At 41.3% G+C, this 22,763-nt stretch overlaps 1 protein-coding gene across 9 annotated transcripts in view; it reads right to left on the bottom strand.

The window, feature by feature from the left end:
* FHOD3 (formin homology 2 domain containing 3) overlaps positions 1–22,763 on the bottom strand; it is a 420,526-nt gene that overhangs the window by 120,669 nt on the left and 277,094 nt on the right. For all 9 annotated transcript variants that reach the window (XM_082753307.1, XM_082753302.1, XM_082753303.1 and 6 more), the window contains exon 7: positions 852–963. In XM_082753307.1, the coding sequence (XP_082609433.1) occupies positions 852–963 (112 nt within the window). The remainder of the gene's footprint in view (positions 1–851; positions 964–22,763) is intronic.

Below are 22,763 nucleotides of genomic sequence, written 5' to 3'. Positions count from 1 at the left end.
GCTACCTTCTCCTATTTCCGGCACCCCCTTTCTCCCCATCCCCCAACTTTTTTGTTTCACTTTTACCATATCAAGTTGCTCAAACAAGTTCAGCATGGAGGCAGTTGCTCCACCGAGGGGATCTTGCTTTAAACCTCCATGTGTTTGAGACCACAACAATGGTTCTCCCAACCTCAAAAACTCTCCTTGAGGCAAAGGAATGTTTCGCATCAAGAGAGACTGCCCTGGGAGCTTAGCAATAGCTTTGTGGGAAGAATAAGAAAGAACCATTTTTGTTCTATTTATTTGTAAAAAATACAGTATGCATATTCAAGTATTTGTCATGAGCCTGAAGGGTAACAGATTTCATAGTATAATATCTGCTCAAGGGCTTTATTTTAATGTAACAACAGATGGTTTTGCTTTTACTATAAAGCCTGTACTATTACTGACCTCGTCTTTCTCTTCAAAGGGATTACGCTGATTAGATATCATTTTCTCTTGTAAATCAGACTGCTTCTTTTCAGAAGGAAGTGGAAAGATGGCCCGGCCCAGAGGAGCCTTCAAGGTCAGGATATGCAATGGGGCTTACATTGCCTGCGGGTGCAGGGAAGGGGAAGCAATGACTGCAGTGTATCGGAAGCAGCATGGTTTTCCAGCTTTTCACTCCTTAGTTTTCCACTATAATTCATTCCTCAAAACAATCTTAAATTGTATAAATACTTAAAGTGTGCTTTTAATCCAGAAATCAGGGGAATGGCATATAAAGCAAAAATCATAACAGAAACCCTAAAATTGCTGACATCAATGACAAAATGCCACCTTGGTCTCAGCAGTGCTGGGATTTTGCAGCCCTGAGCAAGGGTACTCACCTCTCTTTTCATCAACTGTCGATACTGCCTGGATTAAAAGCGGCGCATTAGATTCGGTGTACTCCACAAACACCAGCAGCAGCTTCAGCGCTGTCTTTACCACCAGGCGGAACTGGAAGAAAAGAGTGTGAGACTTGTCATTCAGCAAACCGCAGCATCGCCAGGTGTGCTACATGAGACTGAGCAAGGCGCAAGCAAAACAATCAAGATCCAGTAGTAACACGTGGGCAGAAGAGATTAAGCTGTGCCAAGACCAAAAAAATGACAGGTAGCTATTTGGATGAAAATGTCGTTCACTGGAAAGTAGTCTCCCAGTACTCAAAGAATCCCAACAAAAGCTTAATGCTGCCACACATAATAAAAGACTGAATGTCCCACCTATACATACACTTATGCTTATCCACAATATCTTTGTTCAAAGCTTACTGTACACATAACCTGATGGAATAAGAATAAATGTATTGTTCTGTATCTCATCACAACATTTACTTCCCACTTTCATTGTGAGCTTTAAATGTTGTGAAACTCCTGTATGACAGAGTGACTCTCTCCTCACAGTTTCTTCTTTTCTTGTAGTGCTATTATTTAACAGGTAAATGATTAAATAAATACATATTCACTATTTATACAACCCGGGAGAAAGTGTGTTTAATCTCTGACTGTCCCACCCTGTCACAAGATGTGTGATTTGCTGGAAGTGAGCACTCCGCCTGTACCTTTTCAAACTTACTTTTTGTACATTTCCAAGACTGTGAGTTCAGCAAAGACTCATCATCATTCAAACCAACCAAATGGAAATCAACAGTCAAACTCTACCAGTTTTGTTACAGATCTCCCATTTCCAGAGAGGACATTTGACTATTAGGGAACTTTCTAAGTGCTGAGTAAGAATTTTCAGGTATGTACGCGGCGTGATCAGAAATGTCTTCACACTTAAAGGAGTTTTGAATAATACATGAAACATGAAAAACGAGGACTTTTTATTAGACAGGGCTCTGCATGTCCAGCTGAGAGGAATATTAGCAGGAGAATTGATTCTAGGTCAAATATGACATATCCTCAATCTAAACCATGGATTTAAAGCCAAATAAAAGGGGATATATTGTTGGTCCCAGAAGCACAATTTTCAGTCCACTGAGACTAAATCAGGCTGCATAAAAATAGGCATTTGTAAGCCTATTGCATTGTTGTGCTATATTATATTGCAATAAATCTATCAAACAGTTTGTGAGATTTTTAATAAGATAGCTATAATAATGTGGTCATTAATCTCTTTCACCATTAATAGATTTTAAATGATCTCTCAGATGCATCCATGTAGAGATAAGCCACCCTCCAGAAAATCCCTGTCTTTGTCTCATTATATTAAGTTGGTAGGCAGCCTGAAACAAAACCACCTGGTTATTGCAATGTCTCACCCAGGCTGGGAGACAAAACTATCATTATCTTGCATTTCCTAACTGCTTCAGGGATGTATACACCTAGGTTTCTGCCAGTATTAGCTCATTTCCAGTCCCCTGGTTTTTCAGTTCCTCACAACATAACTCTCCTAAGAAGCAAGGAATCACCTTTAACCATTTAAAGACTGCAAGTGTATCTAGATCCTAAAAAAGACTACAAGTGCAATAAGCACAGGGACATGCTACTGTGTTCACATTGCCACTCACAGAGACGTACTAGAGCTCAATTTATGGCAGTGAGCTAAAATGCAGCTTGCTGCTTACAGCTATAAACACAGAGTTTACTGTGAACAAGCAACCCAGGTATTTCCCTGGTTTCTCACGTTCTACCCACTCATGTGAATTGAGCTTAATGCACTGCAATGATGCTGCTAGGGATACAAAATCTTCTGTTGTTGAATCTAGATTGTTTCGGTCCTGATGTATCATTGCATCAGATACTTTCAGGGCTCACAGCCAGCTGACAAACCTGACCAGGTCCCTTAAGACATTTGATTACTCTAATTAGCAGTTGTGCTGCCACAGTGATACCCCTGTGATACATGAGCTAGCCAAATTGAAGGAAATGGAAATCCCATGACACACAGCATAACTATACCATGGAAACACACCGGTGAGGGAGCAACAAATCAGTTCCCCATGGTTTCACAGGGCACCCATGCATATGCCAGGTATGTGAATACCACACTCCTTCTGCTGTACCATGATGTTTTCCCTACAAGTCAAGTTCAAGTGCTTAACAGGCATATTCGGAGAACTTCCAGCAAGTCTCCACTTGTTTTGCAAAGGTTCTTTGTAAAACAGGAGTTACCAGATTACTGCAAACAAGACTTGGAAGAGCATACATCCCGGATAAGCAGCTGTGTGCTGACTGCAAATCTGGTCAGGATCCTTTCCCTAGAAAGGAAATCTCACTCCTGGATATTACTCACAATGGCTCTCAAAACCTCAAGTCTTGGCCAGATGCTGACAACTGGATGTGTTTACTCGTCAGTACTCAACAGCAGGGTTCCGTATGTTTCCATGTGACAGCAATCAGTGGCACATAGCGGGCTTACGTCAAATATCTGCAACTCTCTTCTTCTTCCAGAAAGTATGAACGACCTTCTGTAACGCCTTTGCTCTAGCTGCTGCCTGCTGGCCATTGCAGCTGCTGTAAGGAGCGGCTAGCACCTCACAGCTTGTGGCTGCCAAGGCCTCGGGGCAGCCCAGGGCTTGGGCCGGCCGACTGACGGAGCGCGGCCTGCAGGTGCCATCCTGCATCCACCACGCTTGCAGATGACAGCACAAGTAATAAATACCATCCAGACGCAGCTCTGGAGAAAAGGAGTGATTAGAAAGGCTTTGTTTCACTTGTTGTTTTGCTAGTAGAAGGACACTGCAAGCTAAGCTCCTCACAAAACAGTCAGCCAGCCCTGGGAAGAAGGGGTGAAGGCACATACTGACAGTATTCTGCTGGTAGTCAGCATGGCCACTAGCTCTGAGAAAAACTGCATTTAAAACATGCTGTTTCCTGCTTGGTAGACAATCACAACTGAGACACGTGTGGGCACTTTAAGCCTCCATACTGCTTTGGACGAGAACAAAAATGAAATAGTGCAGTCCGAGGACTAAGTCACACAATGTGCACAGGAGGGGCTCCAGAGCTGAGACTTACTAGCCACTTGTGGCCCCCACAGCCTTTGCACACATCCTGCAATGGGGCTTTTTAATACTGGTTTAACAGTGCTTCTTAACAACAGCAGGCTATCATCAAGCAGCTGCACCACCCCTTGGAAAGCAAAGTCCTCAGCCAACCAAAGCCCCTCCAGATCTGTCCGTCTGTCACCCCAATACACAAGGACACTCCAGAGCCTGATGAGCTCACACTGAAATGAATTCTTACCCAGAATGGCACCAAGTCTCTGAAAGAAAGACCTGTACCAGGGACACCTGTTGCCAAGACCTGTCTGAAACTGTGAATTTTGTTACATAGCCTCCAAAGCGATGTCCTCCCTATGAAATGACCCCCTCATGACGAGCTCCCTATGGGCTTGATGTGCCTGTAGCAGCTCAGGCATGATACTGATGACACCTTAAGTGTTGGTTATCGCAACGCGAAGGGTTTCAACCAAGAACGAGAATGATTGTTTCACAACTTTAAAAAATACCAGAGCTATTTAGAAAGTTTCCATTTGTGATTAATTATAGTGACTTTCAAAGTGGGAGATCCTCATATCTTCATGAGTGAATTATGAAATGTGTTTGCAGGGCATGCCTTTCCAATTATTTCAACGGTTGACAGCTACATTGCAAATAAAAGGACTGCAAATCTCAAAAACAGGGAGATCATTTAACAGGGAAAAAAAAAAAAGCAGCCAATCATTGACTTTTGTACTTCCATTTGTGAAGCCATGGGAGTTTTTGCCAGTCACTGGTATGATTTTATTTCATAGCACTGAAGTATCAAAACTTTTTATTAAAAAAGTTAGAAAGTTAAAAAAGAAAATTATATTTTTGTATCACTTGCAAGCCAATTTAGAGAGAGGAAATGATGTTAGCATCTTCTGGCGAAAGATAAAATGTAGCCAGCAATGTAAAAGGAAGGAGAAAAATTATAAACATTCCTTTACATTATACAGTAGAGTTTGGCAGTCCTTTTTCTTTTTATCTCTTTACGTTTAGACAATCGGAAATATGTTACAGACCCAGCCAAACAGACTACGCAACAGACTGCAAAATTAATGTCCCATGGAAGGGTTTGTCCCACCCATTAATCACTGGCTGAGAAAAACTTAGATGTCTATGAGGAACGTTGTTAAAAATGTCATTAGCTTGGAGCCTGAAGTGACATTTGTTAAGTTCAGATTTAAAAAAAATTAGGAATATTTTTTAAAAAGAAAGAAAACTGAAACAAAATTGGGTAAAACAGTATTTCACTTAGGGTGATGCTTAGCATTTGCATTATTCAAATTTGAAGGGAAATGTGCACCCAATGTCTCACTAGCAATTTACTAGGCCTAATCTGAGGTCTAATCTTAGGCCTAATCCCCGCGTGGACCCTGCCTAGTAGGCCACACACTCATCACGTCACTATGAGACACCGTTTTGGATGGTGAAGTAATGTGGCAGTACAACATGCACCACAACAGCTGGTGAGAGGTGCACAGAAAAGCTGAAAATCCTTCTTGCTCATAGCACGTCAGGATTCACAGGACTTCAGATCTAGCACTGCGTGAATAGCTCACGAGTTTCCCAATCGCATCTGTGGTTCTGCTCCATTTCATGTGGCACAGCAGGACAAAACCACAGTCTGTTCAGAAGAGGAGAAAAGGCCTTCCTGGAAGGGAAACAAATTGCTGGTCCTAGAGTCAAACGACACAGGACCTCGTCCTTACTCGGATGGCCTAAATGTCTGTAACATTACCCAGAGTATAAGCCTACTTTGCCCAGTCTCTGAGACCCAACCTTTATGTGGCTACACGTCCCTTCTCTGGGAAATTACTACTATTGTTGCTGCTAAACAGTGCAGAAAGCATCAGAGCTGTACTTGCCCTAAGCTCAGAGTATAAACTCCTTGCCTTGAAGGGAGATCTTCCTATTAACAACTGCATGAGGGAGAAAATCATCCCCCCATTCTTGGTTTTTCGTAGTAGGTGAGGAGCTCTACTACAGTATTTTCCTTTGTAATAAGCAAGGAAGAAGAAAAATACTGAGCTTGATGGCATCTTAGGATAATTTAATTTGGAAGGGCAACCCCACTTGCCTTCTCATCTGAGATGAACACACCCAGCTCCGTCTCCTCATATATCATGTGCTCACAGTGAACCCCCACCAGACTTGCTTCAGGAGGTGGATATCTTTCTGGTACAGAGCATCTCAAAACAAGACCCTTGAACTTTGCTCTAGTCTGACCAGAACCAAAAGGGAAGAACCACGTCCTTCAATGTGGTGGTTACACTCCCACTAATTCTGGATGTGGTTGGCCACCTGTAATGTAAGGGCACACTACTAATTCTCGTTCACATTAATATTCTCTTATTCATAATGAGTAGATGGAATTAAATGATGTGATGCTAAAAGAAACATCTATAATTTCCCACGTGTTTTAAGAAGAGTTACTGGGACTTGATGCCAATAAAGGTTTGTGTTTGTGTTTGTTTTTTTTTTTTTCAAGGAAGAATCACAGGGCAAATAAGTACAGGGCATATTACTTTATCTACTGAAAAGTTAGATACACAAAAACAAAAACCAAACAAACAAACAAAACACTGAGATTCTCCCATTATGTGTTCCATATATTTCTGTCTCTTGTTCTCAGTCTCTGTCTCCGGTTCAGACAGAAGAGTCAGACCAAAGCATAACTTTGGCTTGCATGTCTCTGGATGAACCTCATGAGATCAGCAAAGATAAAATTGACTTGTGACTTGTCTGAAAGCATGACAAGATATTTTGCAGGTGGTAATGTCTTTTAACGTACGTACTTTGAACCAGATGGACACATCAGAACAGAAATCTATCCCTGAAGAACAAAGATGCTCTACAAATCAGCAACGTACTACATACACCCTGAAGTCAAAGCTTTGCTACTCACTCATGGCACTTGTAGCCTATTTGGAATGAAGGTAGAGTAAGCTTGCAATCTACCTGCAAAATATCAGGCAGATACACCCTTAATCTCTCTCTGGCTCTGCTGTTTCTCAAGTTCTATCATTAACAGAGGATTTCTGTTTACCTGCTGGGAGATTTTTCCATTCTCTGAGCTTTGGCGGAAAGATTGATAAACTTCATTTAGCCCAAGATATGAGCCTTTTCTTTAGATCAAAGTGTGCCCTGAAAGTGCAAGAGGGAGTTCTCAAAGAGGTCTTGTAAGAGAAGATCACATTGCAACAAAGATTACTCTAGTAAATGTGGGTCCCTTCAGCTTTAGAAAAGCACAAAAGAAACAGAGAATGTTGTTTCTTCTGGCACTATGCACCTCAAGATTTTGCAGGTAAGTGTAACAATCAATAAGTTCTACCAAACGTGCAACTAACTGTCCAACAGTAGCATTTGCAACACTACAGTTTGAACTGGGTATTTTCCAGTATAAAATCTTATTTTGTGTAAGCTACAATAACTCCTACTACTGCTAGAGGCAAGGCTGCAGTTCCTGAGGGTCACACTGTGGCATGGCAACCCTGCAGTAGTCTTTTAGGGTCTGCAGTAATTTTAAAATTGAAATAACTTTCTAAGTACATTTCAACTTTTATGTTCTAACATGAACAGCCTTACAAGCAAATTTTAACAGATTCTGACATTTATCAAGCATTCCTCTAGCACGCTGCCATTCCCCATTCCTGCTATTGCAAGAGAAGATCTGAAGAAGCGGTGTTTAAACATTGTTTTCACAATCTACCTGTTTGCTCTCAGCTCACTATTTTATTATTGGTTTACTAGAGGCCTCAGAGTTGTGCTTCAATTTCAGCATTACTGGATATCAGCAATAAGGGCTGTCTGTTCTATATGAAAGAACGTTTGCCTCTAATGACCTACACGGCACCCTCATCTTACTGAGCTTCTGGCATCAGCTGTGTAGTCTGTAGTGGTTCCCTGAACTCTTACCAGTTTGTTTGTTGCTTTCTTGCCCTGGAAGGTATAAATGCACCTGGAATACTTCTGCCTTTGTCTCAGACAAACATCAATTCCTGAAATCCTCTGTACAGATGAGGAAGAAGAAAGGCAACTGGATAACATTATGTTGACATCAGCTTGCACAGCACAGCGTTGGTAGAAATTATGCTATTAACAGCCCACGAATCAAGATGTGTACAAAGCTGGAGGAGGCTGCCCTCACTTCTCAGTCAGGCAGTCACAGTCCCAGGTACGTGGATGCATGACACATGAATGCCTTTGGCCAAGGATGCATATCTGTGGCCAGTCCTTTAAAAACATAACTGGCTCACACATCATCCTGGTATTTTCAGATAAATACTAATTTTCTTGAATCTCTGGAACAATACCGTTTAAGTATTTTACAAGTTATTCACCCATATTTATGTAGCAAGCACATCTCCAGGGTGGCCAGAACCTCACTGGACCTTTTTCACATCTGAATGGATGAAAGCCAACTTGTACTGCTTCCAGCTAGGCAGCAACTCTGCAACTGGCTGCACAGGAAGGAGTGCCATCTCTGGCATGATGACTGGAGATCATTTATCTCAGAAGCATGTAGGGGTGCCTGTTTGTGGTAAAGTATCATAACTTCTTCAGAAAGAGTAAAGAGCTTTGTAAATGTGTCATACAGTCTTTATGTAGCCAGACAAAAATATATCAGATTTTCCTTTTTTTTTTTTTTTTTTTGGGGGGGGGGGGGCGGGGGTGGGAAGGGGAAGGTAGGTGGATGGGGAGAAATAGGATGTCAAACAAAGAGAAAGACATTGTGAGGAAAACATTTGGAAAGCCCAATTATGGATTTGCAAATGGCTTACAAAACAAAGAAACAGACTCGTTTCCATTCTCTGACTCTCTTCTCCAAAGGCATTTGAGGCCAAATTCCAAATGGCCTTTATTCCAAAAGGGTGACAACTTTATTTAGTAATCCAGTTCCCTTTCTACTCACAGCACGTGAACATAAGGAATGATCAGATGAATAACAGCCTTCTGAATCACCTGAGCTGAGTGTTTCTACTCAGCCTAATTTTCCAACTAAACTTTAAAGACATCTAGGAAGCCTCCTTTAAGGAGAATGATAAAAAATTTAAAAGTCCAAATAAGCATAAAACTTCTCAAAAGAGTTTAATCACCCTTCTATAGAAGGGACAGAACTCTTTTGTCCTGGGGCCTTAAAAGCCGCTTTTAGGCTGTGAAGAAGACCTTCCAATTCCTCCATTTTGTTATCAGGAGGCAACAACAGCACAAGTCATTTAAGAAGTGTTTGGACTGTGCACATAGTCACATGGTCTGAATTTTTGAGTAGACCTGTGTGGTGCCAGGAGTTGGACTCGATGATCCTTATGGGTCCCTTCCAACTCGGGATATTCTATGATCCTATGATTCTAAGTCACGGGGTGTGGAGGGCATGCAGAAATGTTATAGACAAAGCTGAGATGCAAGAGAAGCAACAGGTAAAAATAGCTAGTATGCATAAAGTCCATGAATTCCCGCCTTGTAGATACGGAACCACTGCATACGCATAGGCATTTTGTTTCACTAGGAATCTAACTGACATGTTTATATACCAGTAACAGAAATAAGAATTTGTGTGATGCCATGGTCCATATTTTAAGCACTGCAATTTTTTTACGTTGGTGTATATTAAAATGATACTAGTCACCATTTTAATATGCAGCCATTTTCTGCCAATCTTCAAAGAGGGATGCTTAAATAAGGCAAATTTACTGTTGTTAAATGCTGTGCAGGCTCAAGACTGAAGGTGCAGACATTGCAGAAATGAGATTAGATTATTAGATTAGGCTAGATTCCATGTGCTAGCAGTGAATTGCTGTTTGAGCAGCCCGTCAAGGCACTGTGCCTCCTTTCTCCAAGCTGAGAAAGGGGGATAACACTACTTCTCTTCCTGATATGCTCAGTTCCATCAAGATGAAAAACCCTGGAAGCATAGATGAGAGATGATCAAAAATATCAATTAAACGGCCTTCAAATTCACAATATTGCTTTAAGCTTTTCTTTCTGTAGCCCCTGTAATGGTAGGAAGGGCAGAGAAATGCATGCATTTACTATTCTCACAATGAAATTTCTCAGAACTTTGTAACGTACCGAATAATGATTATAAGGTCTGCACACTGTTACATATGTGGTGTGTATCTGCCATTTATCTGCGGTGAGATTTCTGACATGAAGAGAAAGAAGGCCATTAAAAAGAAATTTATCTGGCTTACCAACAAAACGCAGAGATGAGCAAGTAGTGATTAGTGACTGGTCAACAGAAAGGAAGAAAAAAATAGGCTCATGCCTGGAAATGATTATTTACATCATCAATCATGGTCCAGAGGCAGAAGGGGGGGGAAATGAAAAAAAAATGTACACAGAAGCAGGCAATTCATGCAACAAATCAAAACATATTATAGGCCAATGTGTCCATCAGATGAATATATGCAATTCTGATGGGAGCTTTAAAAGAATATTTTTGGGGTAGAAGTTGGCCCTGTATTAAGCCATTGGTATCGAACTAATGATGTAGCTGAGTTTCTCATGCAGCAGTCACCATGTCATGCAGACATACAGACATTGATTAAAAAAGCTAAGCACTGCAGAGCCTGGAATAAGACAGGAAATGCTACAGGTTTTTTGGGTATTCCTCCCTCTCCTCTTTTGGAAAAAAACAATGATGATCTTCCAGTGAGATGGGAAAGTGATTTTCTCATCCCATTCCATTAAATAATTAGAAGTTATTTTTTTCATTGTTCTACAAGATGCCATCTAAGATCATGCACAGTTTTACACTACAAAACACAAAGTGAGAGAAATCTGTTCTGGTTTTCTGACCCTACAGCCAGAACAATCCCCTCAGTTTCTCTTGTAAGAACTGCTCATTGTGTGAAAATTACACACAATTTTTCAGCCAGAAAGGAGGAGAGGACAGACCCTGGAGATAACAGGACACTGTTAGTGTCCTGCAGACACCACGAGGTCAAACTCTAGTCTCAGGTGACTCCTGAGATGGTGTCATCACACCCTTGTGCCAAGGGCCCTAACCACAGAGCAATGAGCTATTCCCCAATTTTGAATGTCTTTCTCTTTTGACCTTTCAGAAATTCCTAAACCATAAGAGTTTGGTTTCAATTACATTTTTAGCTTTTTCCATTGCAAAACATAAAACAAAAGTATTTTGTTGGAAATTTGCCATTTGTCTCCAGAACAGGAACTATGCTCCAATTGTAAAGATTTACAATAGGATTCTTTTTTTTTTTTTCTCTCTCTCTTTTTTCTTTTTTCTCTTCAAATTGTGCAGTTTCAACCCATTTATGCTGTTATCAATCCTTCTGAAATGATGGTGTTTTTGACAACTCCAGGCAAATGAACACCAGCAGTACTTCTTGACCTGCCTCCTGTAACTGGGTAAGGACTGTGATTATGTTATCCTAGATAAACACTTCACTTGAAAGAAACTAAAGCAGCATGAGAAGCAATTTCTGCTAAAACTCATGCTAGTATGAAATGTGCTATCAAACAGCTTTTGATAAGGACCATGCATTTTTCTTCTCTTTTTTTTTTTTTCTTTTTTTTTCTTCTACAAACACACACCTCAAATTGTTTATATATAGCAAGGGTTTTCCAGCATTTCTAGTTACAGATCATAGAGTAAGACTATCTAGTGAAGTCTGTTCTTCTGAAAATGTAACCTTTGTTGGGCACATGTGAAAGTAGTCCTACAGGGGAAAAAAATAAACAAACACACACACACAAAACCACCACCACCAACAACAAAAAACTATGAAGTACATGATATCATTTGAATGTAACTTAGCATTTGGAAGCATACTGACTGGTCAATTTTTCAGTATTTACTGCAAGTGCATGACCCTGAGCTCTATGGATCACAAACAAAGTAGCTGAAGAGTACATCCCATATTTTAAACAGGAATGGTGCTTAGGAATTAGTCATACTTCTATTAAATAAAATGTGCATTTCTGGTGAGCAGAATGAATGAAAAATAACCTCGTCTCTCATGAGTACTACGCCCATGATCTGTTCAGCAACAGACACAACAGTGATATTTCATGTTCTGATAATAAAATAATCAGTTAATAAGAAACAAGATGTGAAACCACTTGTAATTAGAATTCCACACAACAGATGGACTTACAGACTAAAATCTAACCATTGAGGACTGTTATGTTGATTACAGGATTAGCTGGGTGTGTGCCTACACGAGATGGCCCTTTGGCACCTGTTTGTTTTTCCTTTTTTTTTTTTCTTCCCCTTTATAATGATAGAAGTGTTGCATGCTGAACCTTCCCACTATCCCTCCCCATTGATGTATGAGGTTAGCCTTGAACTCTGCTGTCCGCAGCAGATGTTCACTGGGCTGAACCTCTGGCAACAGGAAGAGTTTGGGAGAATGGCAGTTTCAGCAACTTCCTTTCCTTGGGCAGGGCCAAGTTGATATTTCCTTAGCTGTGTTCCAAAAAAACTAAGAGCGGAAAAGAGTTTTTAGGAACTTAATCCCAGACAGGTCTTTCTCTTCATTCCCCTCTCCGAAATCCCCTTCATACATGTATCACATCATCCTTCCACTACGCAGCTGAGTGCCATCTTGCTCTGTGAAGGCAGCTAACATAAAACAAGGTAACTTAACAGCACTCGAGACAAAAGGAGATCAATTTTTAAGAGAGGAGACAGCTAGACAACCTGTTACTACTACGAAGTGCTAAGATGTTACTGATGTGTTACTTATCTCACGCGTTGCATTTAAAGACCTGAAAGCCATCTACAGATAATCAAGCCATGCAAGAGTTGTGTGGAGCAGGAAGTGATTCACCACATTTCACATATGGGAAAGCTGAAATATCGAGAGTTTACAAGGCATATGGAAGATGTAACATTGCATCTTCTTTCATTTTTAAGCCTCCAAATAAATATTTGACTAGCGTGTTTTCGGAAATATTTATAATTCTAAATGTGAGCTTTCAATTTATGATTAAATCACTTGCGTAATTTTCAGGAGGGGTTAGGAACTATTTGGATGGAAGTCACTTGCTCCACATCAATTTTCTGTACCAAATCGCTTTCATCTGAGACCCGTCTCCTATCATAGCCAGGTCTCTGGTTTGTACAGATTGGCCTGCAGGTGATGAAAAAGAGAATTTCCTCATGACACAAGCCTCAGACTTGCAGTGTGTTTAAATGGGAAGTGTGTACAAAGCAGGACCTCATGTGGAGTTGAAGTCTTTCTCCTAGCCAATGCACAGACCGGCTGCTCAGGTGGAGTTTCAGAGGGGACCCTGTTCCTACCTGTGAAAGTCATTACCATTAAAATGTGTGGCTCTGCAGAGTTATGACCAAAGCCAGAGGAAAACAGAGAAATAAAACTATTAGAGTATCTTCTCTCAGAGCCTCCTTTCAAAATTAAACCCACAGCAATCACAAACAGCACTCCATTTTCACCTTTTCTTCCTCAGACAGCCACGTTGTCCCTTTGTAGGCTAACTCTTCCCTCTGACAATGGAAACCTGTCCCCCGAATTCAGGCATACCTGGTCGTAATGCTGAGCTACTCAACTTTCCGACTCAAATTGCAAACTGCCTTAGGAAAGACCCCAAGTTGGTGTTCCTATCAGAGAAAAGCAAGTTTCCAGCCATTCAGAAAGGGAGCCAGCTAGAAAATTAGTCCCTCGCATACCTTCCAGCCAGACACACCACACGCTACTGGTTGTACAGAGAGGGCACAGGACATGCAACAGAACCGATGGTATCAAGAGGGTGTGGGATGGGAAGGAAAAACCAAGGAAGGAGGAGAAAAAGGATAACAAATCGCTTCGCTCGTCCTACCGCTTCTGAAACAACTTGCTAGAGTTAGCAGCCTTGACGATGTCCTGTTTAAATAATATCAAGGTTGAGTTCAAGGGCTCTAGGGGAAAAAACTATTTGAGTCTGTAAGTACAGTGGAAAACTACTCTGTTATTATTCTGTGGTTTTATGCACGTGAAATTTGTTCTTTCAACAGTTCCATTAAAAAGTACTTACATTAAATACCAGAACTATGGCTGGGCTTAAGTAACTTCACCTGAAAACCCCTGTAAGTTTAATGATATGGTTGGCAGTCCTTTCCTGACACTGTACAATATCATAGACAATATATTATATAAAAAAAAAAAAAAAGGCAAAAAAAAGCAAAAACACAAAATGAAAAAAATGAAAACAATCTATGTATGAAATGCGTGGAAGTGGTTCAAATCAGTGTATTAGCAAAGGTTTCAAACCATATTATATTGTCTATTGCAACATCTTTCTTAAGCAAATGATTGGTAACAGGTTATCCTTTTTAAGCACCCTAAAAAGCGAAATACTAGTGGTTTGAACTACTGAAATAATAAAACTGCTGAAAGAACAAGTGTCATACGTAAAGCTATGGAACAAAACCACCACAAACCCTTCTTGAAAGAGTAACTATTAAAGTAAAACTAGCGAAAGGATATATATTCCACTTATTACTGGAACACTAAGACCACTAGTGTTTCACTTCAAGTATGGACTGAAGGTTTTTCTCTGTTCTCAAACTTCTGAGTATTATCAGGCCCTAAAAAGAACCCAGAAGCTGTGCTTTGACTGCAAACCAGACTCATTTATTTAGGTTTGGACAACTTGCCAAATCAAGTTAATAAATAAAGCTTCACTCTGAGGAGCAAATTTGCTCCTCTTTGTCAGGGAGTATAGTGATAAGACAAGGGGTAATGGCTTTAAACTAAAAGAGGGGAGATTTAGATTAGATATATGGAAGAAATCCTTTCCTATGAGGGTGGTGAGGCACTAGCACAGGCTGCCCAGAGAAGCTGTGGATGCCCCATCCCTGGAGGTGCTCAAGGCCAGGCTGGATGAGGCTTTGGGCAACCTGGTCTGGTGGGAGGTGTCCCTGCCCATGGCAGGGGGCTGGAATTAGGTGATCTTTAAGGTTTATTCCAACCCCAGCCATTCTAGGATTCTATGAAATACAAATATCAAAAGCAGTCTCATTTTTCCAGCAATCACCTACTTGTCACAGCCTTCCCAGGCTTAATGCTAAGGCTTGCCACATCTGTTCCTCAGGTCATATCTGAGCATCCTATTTTTTCATACCATAATAAAAAAAAAATACAGGCAGGGCAGTGCACACTTTCCAGTGTTACAAAATGTGTATATATATATATGCATATACTTGGAAATATACGTATATTTGCAAGTTAATTTCTCATAGTAACTTTTCAGTTCTTGTCTACCTAGAGTAACAGATTTGAAGCACACTATGCCCTTACTGCAAGCTGAATACGAAGCTTTGAAAAAACTCTAAGATGCTTCACTAAGTGAATTTCCTCTCACTTTCAAAACCAAAAATTAGAAATATCATTAGGATCTATTCAGAAAACAAAGACAAAGAGGTACTGAGGCTTCCACACAAGGAGATAATGCAATTCATCTGTCCCCAGCTACTGTCTGCCTCTGACTTCTGCCAGAGCAGAAGTGGGTGCTCACACCCACTCTCAGCTGCCACAGCAAATCAAACACACAAACAGAAAAGATGTATGCTTGGTTTGGAATTACAGAAAGGAGAAAGAGGTGCAAGGAGGACCCTCAATAACAGAAAAGGGAAGTGTTTCTATAAAGCACTCCTCGGGTGACATGGCAAAGGCTTCCCAAGTCTGAGTTGGGGTTAACTCCAATCACACTGGTGGTAGCTTGTGTTCACAAGGTTGGCAAATGAGATACCATTCATCTCAACTTCATCTTATTCATTCAAATAAGAGGACTCTTGGGATCCAGATTCCTCACCATGCCCAGCTCCCAGCTCTAGCTTGACTGACAGCAAATGTCTGTGTTACAACTTATAAAAAAATCTGACTTTTTTTTTTTTTTTTTGAGCTGTATCAAGTACATGAGCAAAAATATGGAGAATTCCTTGTTTTTATTTTTAAACCCTCTTCTGTTCACAAAGCCTGGCATCTGCAACTTATTTTCTTTCCATCTGTCTCACACACACCCATGCCACCCCCAAACACACACATACTGAAAGGGACACTGGAGTGTCAAACAGATCAGTAACACTTCTTATAAAGGTGGCAGTCATCATATAATTTTGGTATAACAGCAGTCCTACAAGCACTAAGATTCAGATGTCCATGGAGATGTCCAAGATGCACTTTTCAGTGCACAAATCACATGAAGATAAGACCTTTTATAAAATGAGTTCCTAGTCGTTCTCTGCATCTCAGGTGCGGTCCGGGACTATGTAAACACTTGTGATGCTCAAGCTTACATGACTTAGTTTTCCCCAGCATTTAGAGAATACTGAGCAGCTTCCTAATGAGCCTCCTACAACACTGACTCTCAGGATCTGTGTTTCAGATCCTCACCAGAGCGACAGCAACCCTTACTTTTGATCAAGTTTGACAGGCAGAAAGGGTTAGAAATATGTTCAGCAGACCCTGAACATGACTATGATGAGTATGCAAGGCTCAGAAACCCATTTTCTAAACAGACAGGTCCGTCAGTGCTTCTGAGCTCACACACGGGTGCATGTACAAGTCTCCCACAGCCTGTTTTCCTGGGAACCTGGATGTGTGGCTCCAAGATGAGGCTGGACCAGATCCCTCACCTACATCCTCCAAACTCCTCTGAAATGTGCCATTTGTGCCATACATGTGTTTAAATTGCCTCTTTTGGGAATAAAAAGGGTTGATATTCCTAGAAGTCTGTAGCTACCAAGCTACAGACAGGTTTTCAGCAGCACTGTCCAGGACAGGAGCAGAGCAGTGCAGCCCGCATTTCCTTTCATTTGACCCTTCTCTGTTGCCCTGCTCCAAACCTGAGAACAAAGCACCTTTGACCAAGCCACTGCCTGGGTTGCAGACAAGCCTTTACTCTGTCATTATTTAACGTGCATTTTGGCTTCATTATTGTCAGAATGAAATGTATTTGTGATGTAGGATTTGAGAATTATCCAGCATCTGGGACTTGCGTAATTTTTAGCCAAGTAATCGCCATGGTCATGCGAAGAGCTGAACCCCCAGAAGCATGAGATCATACTCAGCAGTGATTTGACTTGCATCATAGATCAGTTTTGGGTTGCTGTTTCAGGTCTTTGCGAGCAGCAGAGACAGAAAAAGAAGGGGAAAAAGTTGAAGGGAAAACAAAAAACAAAACCAACCACCCAAGCCTTTCTTTTTCCTGAAGTAACCACAACGGCTTACTTCCAATTTTTTTGGAAGTCAAGAGTAACTGCAGGCAAAATCAGTAGATACAACAATGCCCTAATGAGGGGCAGCAGTTCACAAAGGCAGTAAAATAAACTACTGCATAACATGATCCTTTGTAGCCCGGAAAGCTAAACTGAAATGCGCTGTGGTAGCTGTGTAATGTCTGACGGGAACAGTTCCTACGTATTTAGCCAAGGGAAATGTAGTCGAGATTTGACCCTTTCAACTCAGCAGAGTATTATTTTTGAAGATATGAGTGTATTAGGAGTAGTGAAACCAGACTGACTTTTGGTGTTATTTTCCCTAATGTTAGAAAGTGTTTCGTGGTAGGCTTTCGCAGCACTTGACAAAGAGCATTAACTTAAGCATCTAAATAGCTCCGTAAAAGAGAAGTATCATGGAGCAACTGTGTGAGAGGCACGACAGACATTACCACAGTGATCATGGAAATAGCAGATAAAAGTAGTTTTCTCTGTCTTCCAAGGTACTGCATAGGCACATTTCCTTTAATAAAAGTAAAACGTCACAATATCTGAAAGTCAGAATATTTTAGGTGTCCACATATGGATTTAGTTGTATAGTTCTTGGCTCTGAATAATAATAATAATAACCATCATCATCATAAAGTTTTCCCAATGCTACAGAGCAAATTAAGAGCCTTGATAGCCAGTCCCTTGCTTTAACCAGGGAAATAGGATATCAGAACCTGGAAGGGAATGGGTTTCAGGATGGCTGCCAGAAATCCCTCTCTACTACCTCTGAGTAGTAAAGCAGATCTGCCCACATGCGTAATGCCAAACTCAAAAGCTTTGCAAGCTGAAAGTCCTACAACTCCTTTCCATTCCTGAGTCATGTTTCTTCCAGCCTGCACCCACAATACAATTCACAGGAAGACCAGCGTATTCCTGAATATTTTCTTGGAGAGCCTAGACAGTCTCCCACAAGCGACTGTGGCACTTCCACAGTCCACCTGTTCAGGATGGCGCAATAGAGGTTCAAATGCAGTTTAAGGTACGGAGAGGAGCAAGAGTAATCAAGCAACAAAAGAAATGCCATAGCCTGAAATCTGCTACAGTTTCACAAATAAATACTTCACATTCTGCAGATCAAAAGTAAGCTCGAGTTCTGGTCCCTCTAGGACAAACGGAGGCAGCCAGCAGCTGCAGTTTGACTATTTTCTAACACTTTCCCCCAGCTGCAGTGGGTGAGACCACGCTGCACAACCTGTGCTCTTCAAAATCTGTGCTCTGGCAGTATTCCTCAGCAGGATGCTGGGCGATGTGGGCTCTGGCACCTTGAACTAATATGGACAAGAAGGTAAACAAATTGCAACAGAATTAATAAAACCATTACTCTGATTAAGCTAAGTGCTTTAAAAAATACATGGGGACAAAGACCACAACTCCAGAATACAAATAAAAAGCAGAAATTATCTGTTTTGTTGAACATGCCCAGAGATTAACTAGCTGCATCAGGCTACAAATACCTGACTAAAAGGGCAACAACAGCTGCACGAGGGCATGACAGAGCACCTCGGCTTGTAGAAGTGACCCATGCTAGATAGTAGGTGGAATCACTTTTTGAAGGCACACGGATCTGCTCGGCATTGTGTACTCCCAATCTTTTCCTCAGTCTGTTCATATCCGTCTGTACCCAACAATGTCTGCTAGGTGGTGCTGTGGGATGGCTTTTCTAAGGCACAGAGATCAGATTTTTTTTTTATTTATTTTTTTCCTTCGTCTCCTCACTGATGGTGTTTCAGTTTTTCCCCTCTGCATGAGAACAGCTGTAGTGTCTTCTGCTTCCTGGTTGTACTAAACGGGCACTGTCTGGTCTCCTTTCTTGTGATTTCCTTGCTGCAAGCATGCAGTGGCCACATTGCTGCAAGCATGCAGTAGTTTTGAAGTGTACAGGATATTTGTTTGAAGGTACAGGATATTTAAGCAAATTATGTTTTTATTGACAAAGCAGGATTTAAAGTTAAAACACAGACACACACAAATCAGCGGCATGGTTTCAAATGAAAGGGTAAGTCTTAAGCCTCCTGAGGCTGCAAGAACAAGTAAAATATTACTCTTTTTTCCTTTCGAACTACAACTCATTTCCACAGGGAAAGGCTTTCTACTGAAAAAGCTTTAGAAAGTAACACTCTGAAAGGGGAGGTAACTGGAAGGATGCTGTTTTAGACTTCATTTTCATTCTGGAGCTTAATAACTCAATTGGCAGGATGTTATCAGTGCTCTTGTGTCCATAACATCATATCTAGTGCAAACTGGGATCAAACTGCTGTCAAAATGCGCTGTGCTCATGACCTGTAGGGGAGGGCAAGTCACTACCCTTATTTGTCAATCTGGTGATGTCCATCACATCTGTTCCACATAACATCGTATTAGTTTAGCCAAAGATGACAACTAATCCTAACCCACCCTTCTGAGCAAAAGGGGAGGAAAACAGAACAACCCCCCCCAGATGAGTAATTGCAGGACTAACCACATCAGGTGGTGACGTCAGGTACGACTTGCGTTCAGCTTCCAGGCCCTGTCCCACGGCCCAGCTCCTTGGGTTCTTCTCAGAATACTTGCTGCTTGCATATAAAAACTAAGCTAGTAAGTGACATGGCTGTCTTGATGCATACAGCAGTTTCTACTTGGTAAGCGGGCATTTTCTGTCTGATACTCTGCTCTGAACTTGGATCTTCCACGGGGCATTCACCTTGCATCTCCTCTATCAAAGGGGGATGACAAGGAAAGGAGAAAGGGGATCACGCAACGCGAATTTTGAAGTCTGTCAGGACTCTAAGTAAGTTTGGCAGCAATCCCTCTATCAGATTTGCAGCTTCCACAGATAGCCAGCTGAGTAAATGACCAGGCGGCTCAGATCTGGAAGCAAACATCTTCAGGTCTACCCCATCCTTCCCTCCACTGACACCCACAATCTGCACGATGGGGGACCCTACAGCTCCTCTCCGCACAGCAGAGCAGCCCAGCAGACATCAGATGAGGAGAGCACATACATGGGGAAGCCAGTACGCGGTGAGGAAGACAAAAACAAGTGACACAAGAGCAGAGCAGTACAAAGCACTGAGAGTCACATGGAAATTATACCACCAGAGACACAGAGGAGAAAGTGCAAAGTGGAGTTCTGTTCACTGTACTTGAAGGAAAACAGGGTAAACAGAAATTCAGTCTGCATGGGATTAATAATTTTGAGGCAATCCCATACATTAATACCTGCTGGGGTCTCTTACCCAATTTTCCTCTTTTGTTCACGTTTTGCACAAAAGGCTGTAAACATGCAAAGCTCTACCAGGGAAGTATTCACACTGTGAGTTAGAGGAGCTGCTATTCCCTACAAAATCGTAACAATAAGGAGCTTAGACAACAACACAGTGAAATTTTAAGTGCTGTGGAGGAAAGAAAAAAAAGGTTTCTGAAGAGGATGCTTTAAATTTATCACTAAAGGATGCAGCTACACACTGCTGGAAATGAAAGAAACCAAACATTTACTGCAGTACTGCGCCTTTTAATGAGAAGAGGAAATTCAAAAATAAAAGGGACCAACCTAGAAAAAAATCCACACTGGTTAAGGTATTAACAGTACTTTTATACTAAGCAACACATTCTTGCTTTTTATTAATGTAGTCTTCAAGGAGGAAAACAGGAGAGGGAGGGGGCGGCAAGTAAGGAAGTATCTGAACTCCTCGTCCAGTTGCTGTGATCAAAGAGGATCACAATATTGGAAGAGAGTACTCAGCAGGTCCAGATGAAACACATTTCAGGGTGCCATGGGAGCTAGTTAGAGAACCTGCTGGCACGCTGGAAACTATTTTGAAAAGACTTTATATGGTATAAACCACTACTAGAGAACTGAGGGGAAAAAAAAAAAAAAAAAAAAAAAAGCATAGAGAACTTTTCTTTTGATCTTGATCTTATGAAAAGTACTCGAAGTCCACATATTTTACAAAACATCTTCCTTCCTGAGCTGAAGAGGCCAAACATAAAAGCTAAGAGATAACAAAGATGAGTACTAGGGCAACAACCTGGTGCAGGAATTTTAGTGACCTGAGCTGGTAGGAGCTCAGAGGTTTCTTAGGATGCACTACCTGCTGAATATAAAGCCATCATGTACATTTTGATTATTTCAGTTTTTGATAGAATATTATTATTATTATTACTTTAACCATTGTCCAGGTATCCTCAGCTAGTAGCTGTTGCTTTAAAGAAGGACTATAGCTAAATAAAGGAATGATGAGCATTTTTGAGAGATGCCAGAAGGAAAGATATGGTAACAATTAGTATCAGGTTCAGCTTTCACCTACATATCTGTCTTTAACGCATGTAATCTGTCCCTCCACTCCCTCGTGTTCTCCCCCCAGGGCTGTAAAATTCAAACGCTGATTTTCCACATGAGGGACTGAGGCACAAAGGGATTTGGAGACCGGTTCAAGAATGTGCCTGGACTCTGTATTCAGCCTCAGTGTCCCAAAGTCTGGACTCTTTCCATAGCTGGGTCATTCTTCCAGGCTGAGCTACAAGTGAAACACTGGGATATTAACTGCCGTGTTGGCTGAGCTGTGTCAGATCTGGTTTACATGATGCTGTGAAAAATGCTGGATACCACCTTTCCTGTAGGTGGGATCCCACTACCACACTACATGTATGGCAACCAAGACAGTGACTGATTTAGGATGAAAATCAAGATGAATTTAAGAAGAAGAATAAAGACAAGGCTGTACTGATTAATTCAGTTTCTGTCTCAGTGGGTTTCCTAGTTCCAGAAAGATAGGAAATTCAGACAAAAGATGGAGAGAGAAGGTTAACAGCACAGGTCAACAGAAAAAGGTAGGCCCGCGTGAATAGACACCGAGTACACAGTGGATTCAGTTCACACTTTTAGAGGAGTACGAGATCCTTGTGCAGCCAAAAGTTTGAACAGAGTTTGCATGGAATTTCTGCTGTTGTTTCCTTACAAATTGCATTTCGGCAACATCCCATAAAAAGGGTAGGCCCCAACAGCGCAGTTCCTCTCAGAAATCTTTAGTAACAATTCAGTAATCATCAGAACAGAGGGGAGATGATGCAGCAACTTGGTAACTAACTCTGGGGCTCCAAAAGTTTACTATAAACACTATAAGCAGTGAGAAAAAATGAAGCAATTAAAATCATCTTGCCCATATCTTCTAAATTAAACTACACTTGTCACAGACTGAGTATCTTGGGGATATTGTGATAAATTCATAAGGTAAGCCCAAAGCTCTGTTAATACAGACTGCCTCCATTCTTCAAACCTGAGGGAATAAATGAAAATTAGCCATAACGCCTGCTAACAGTCATAAAGAGCCAGCATCTTAAAACACACCAACGAATGCAGAAAGTTGACCACCTCCTTTCTTCCTACAAAACTGCACATGTGGTCTCAGCATACATACATACCTACGCTTTCTGCTGGCAGAGCAACCAAAAACCTGTTTCCAAAGCTCAGGACACTTAATTAAGCCTCAGAGAATCTGGATGCAAGTAGTTTTTTCCTTACACTTGTCTCGCTGTGTGGGGGAAGAGGAACAACATAACAATTGGGCAAGA

Source organism: Aythya marila, assembly GCF_965140915.1.
Source record: "Aythya marila genome assembly, chromosome: 2".
Taxonomy (NCBI): Eukaryota; Metazoa; Chordata; class Aves; order Anseriformes; family Anatidae; genus Aythya; species Aythya marila.
This window is presented reverse-complemented; position numbering and strand designations above follow the sequence as displayed.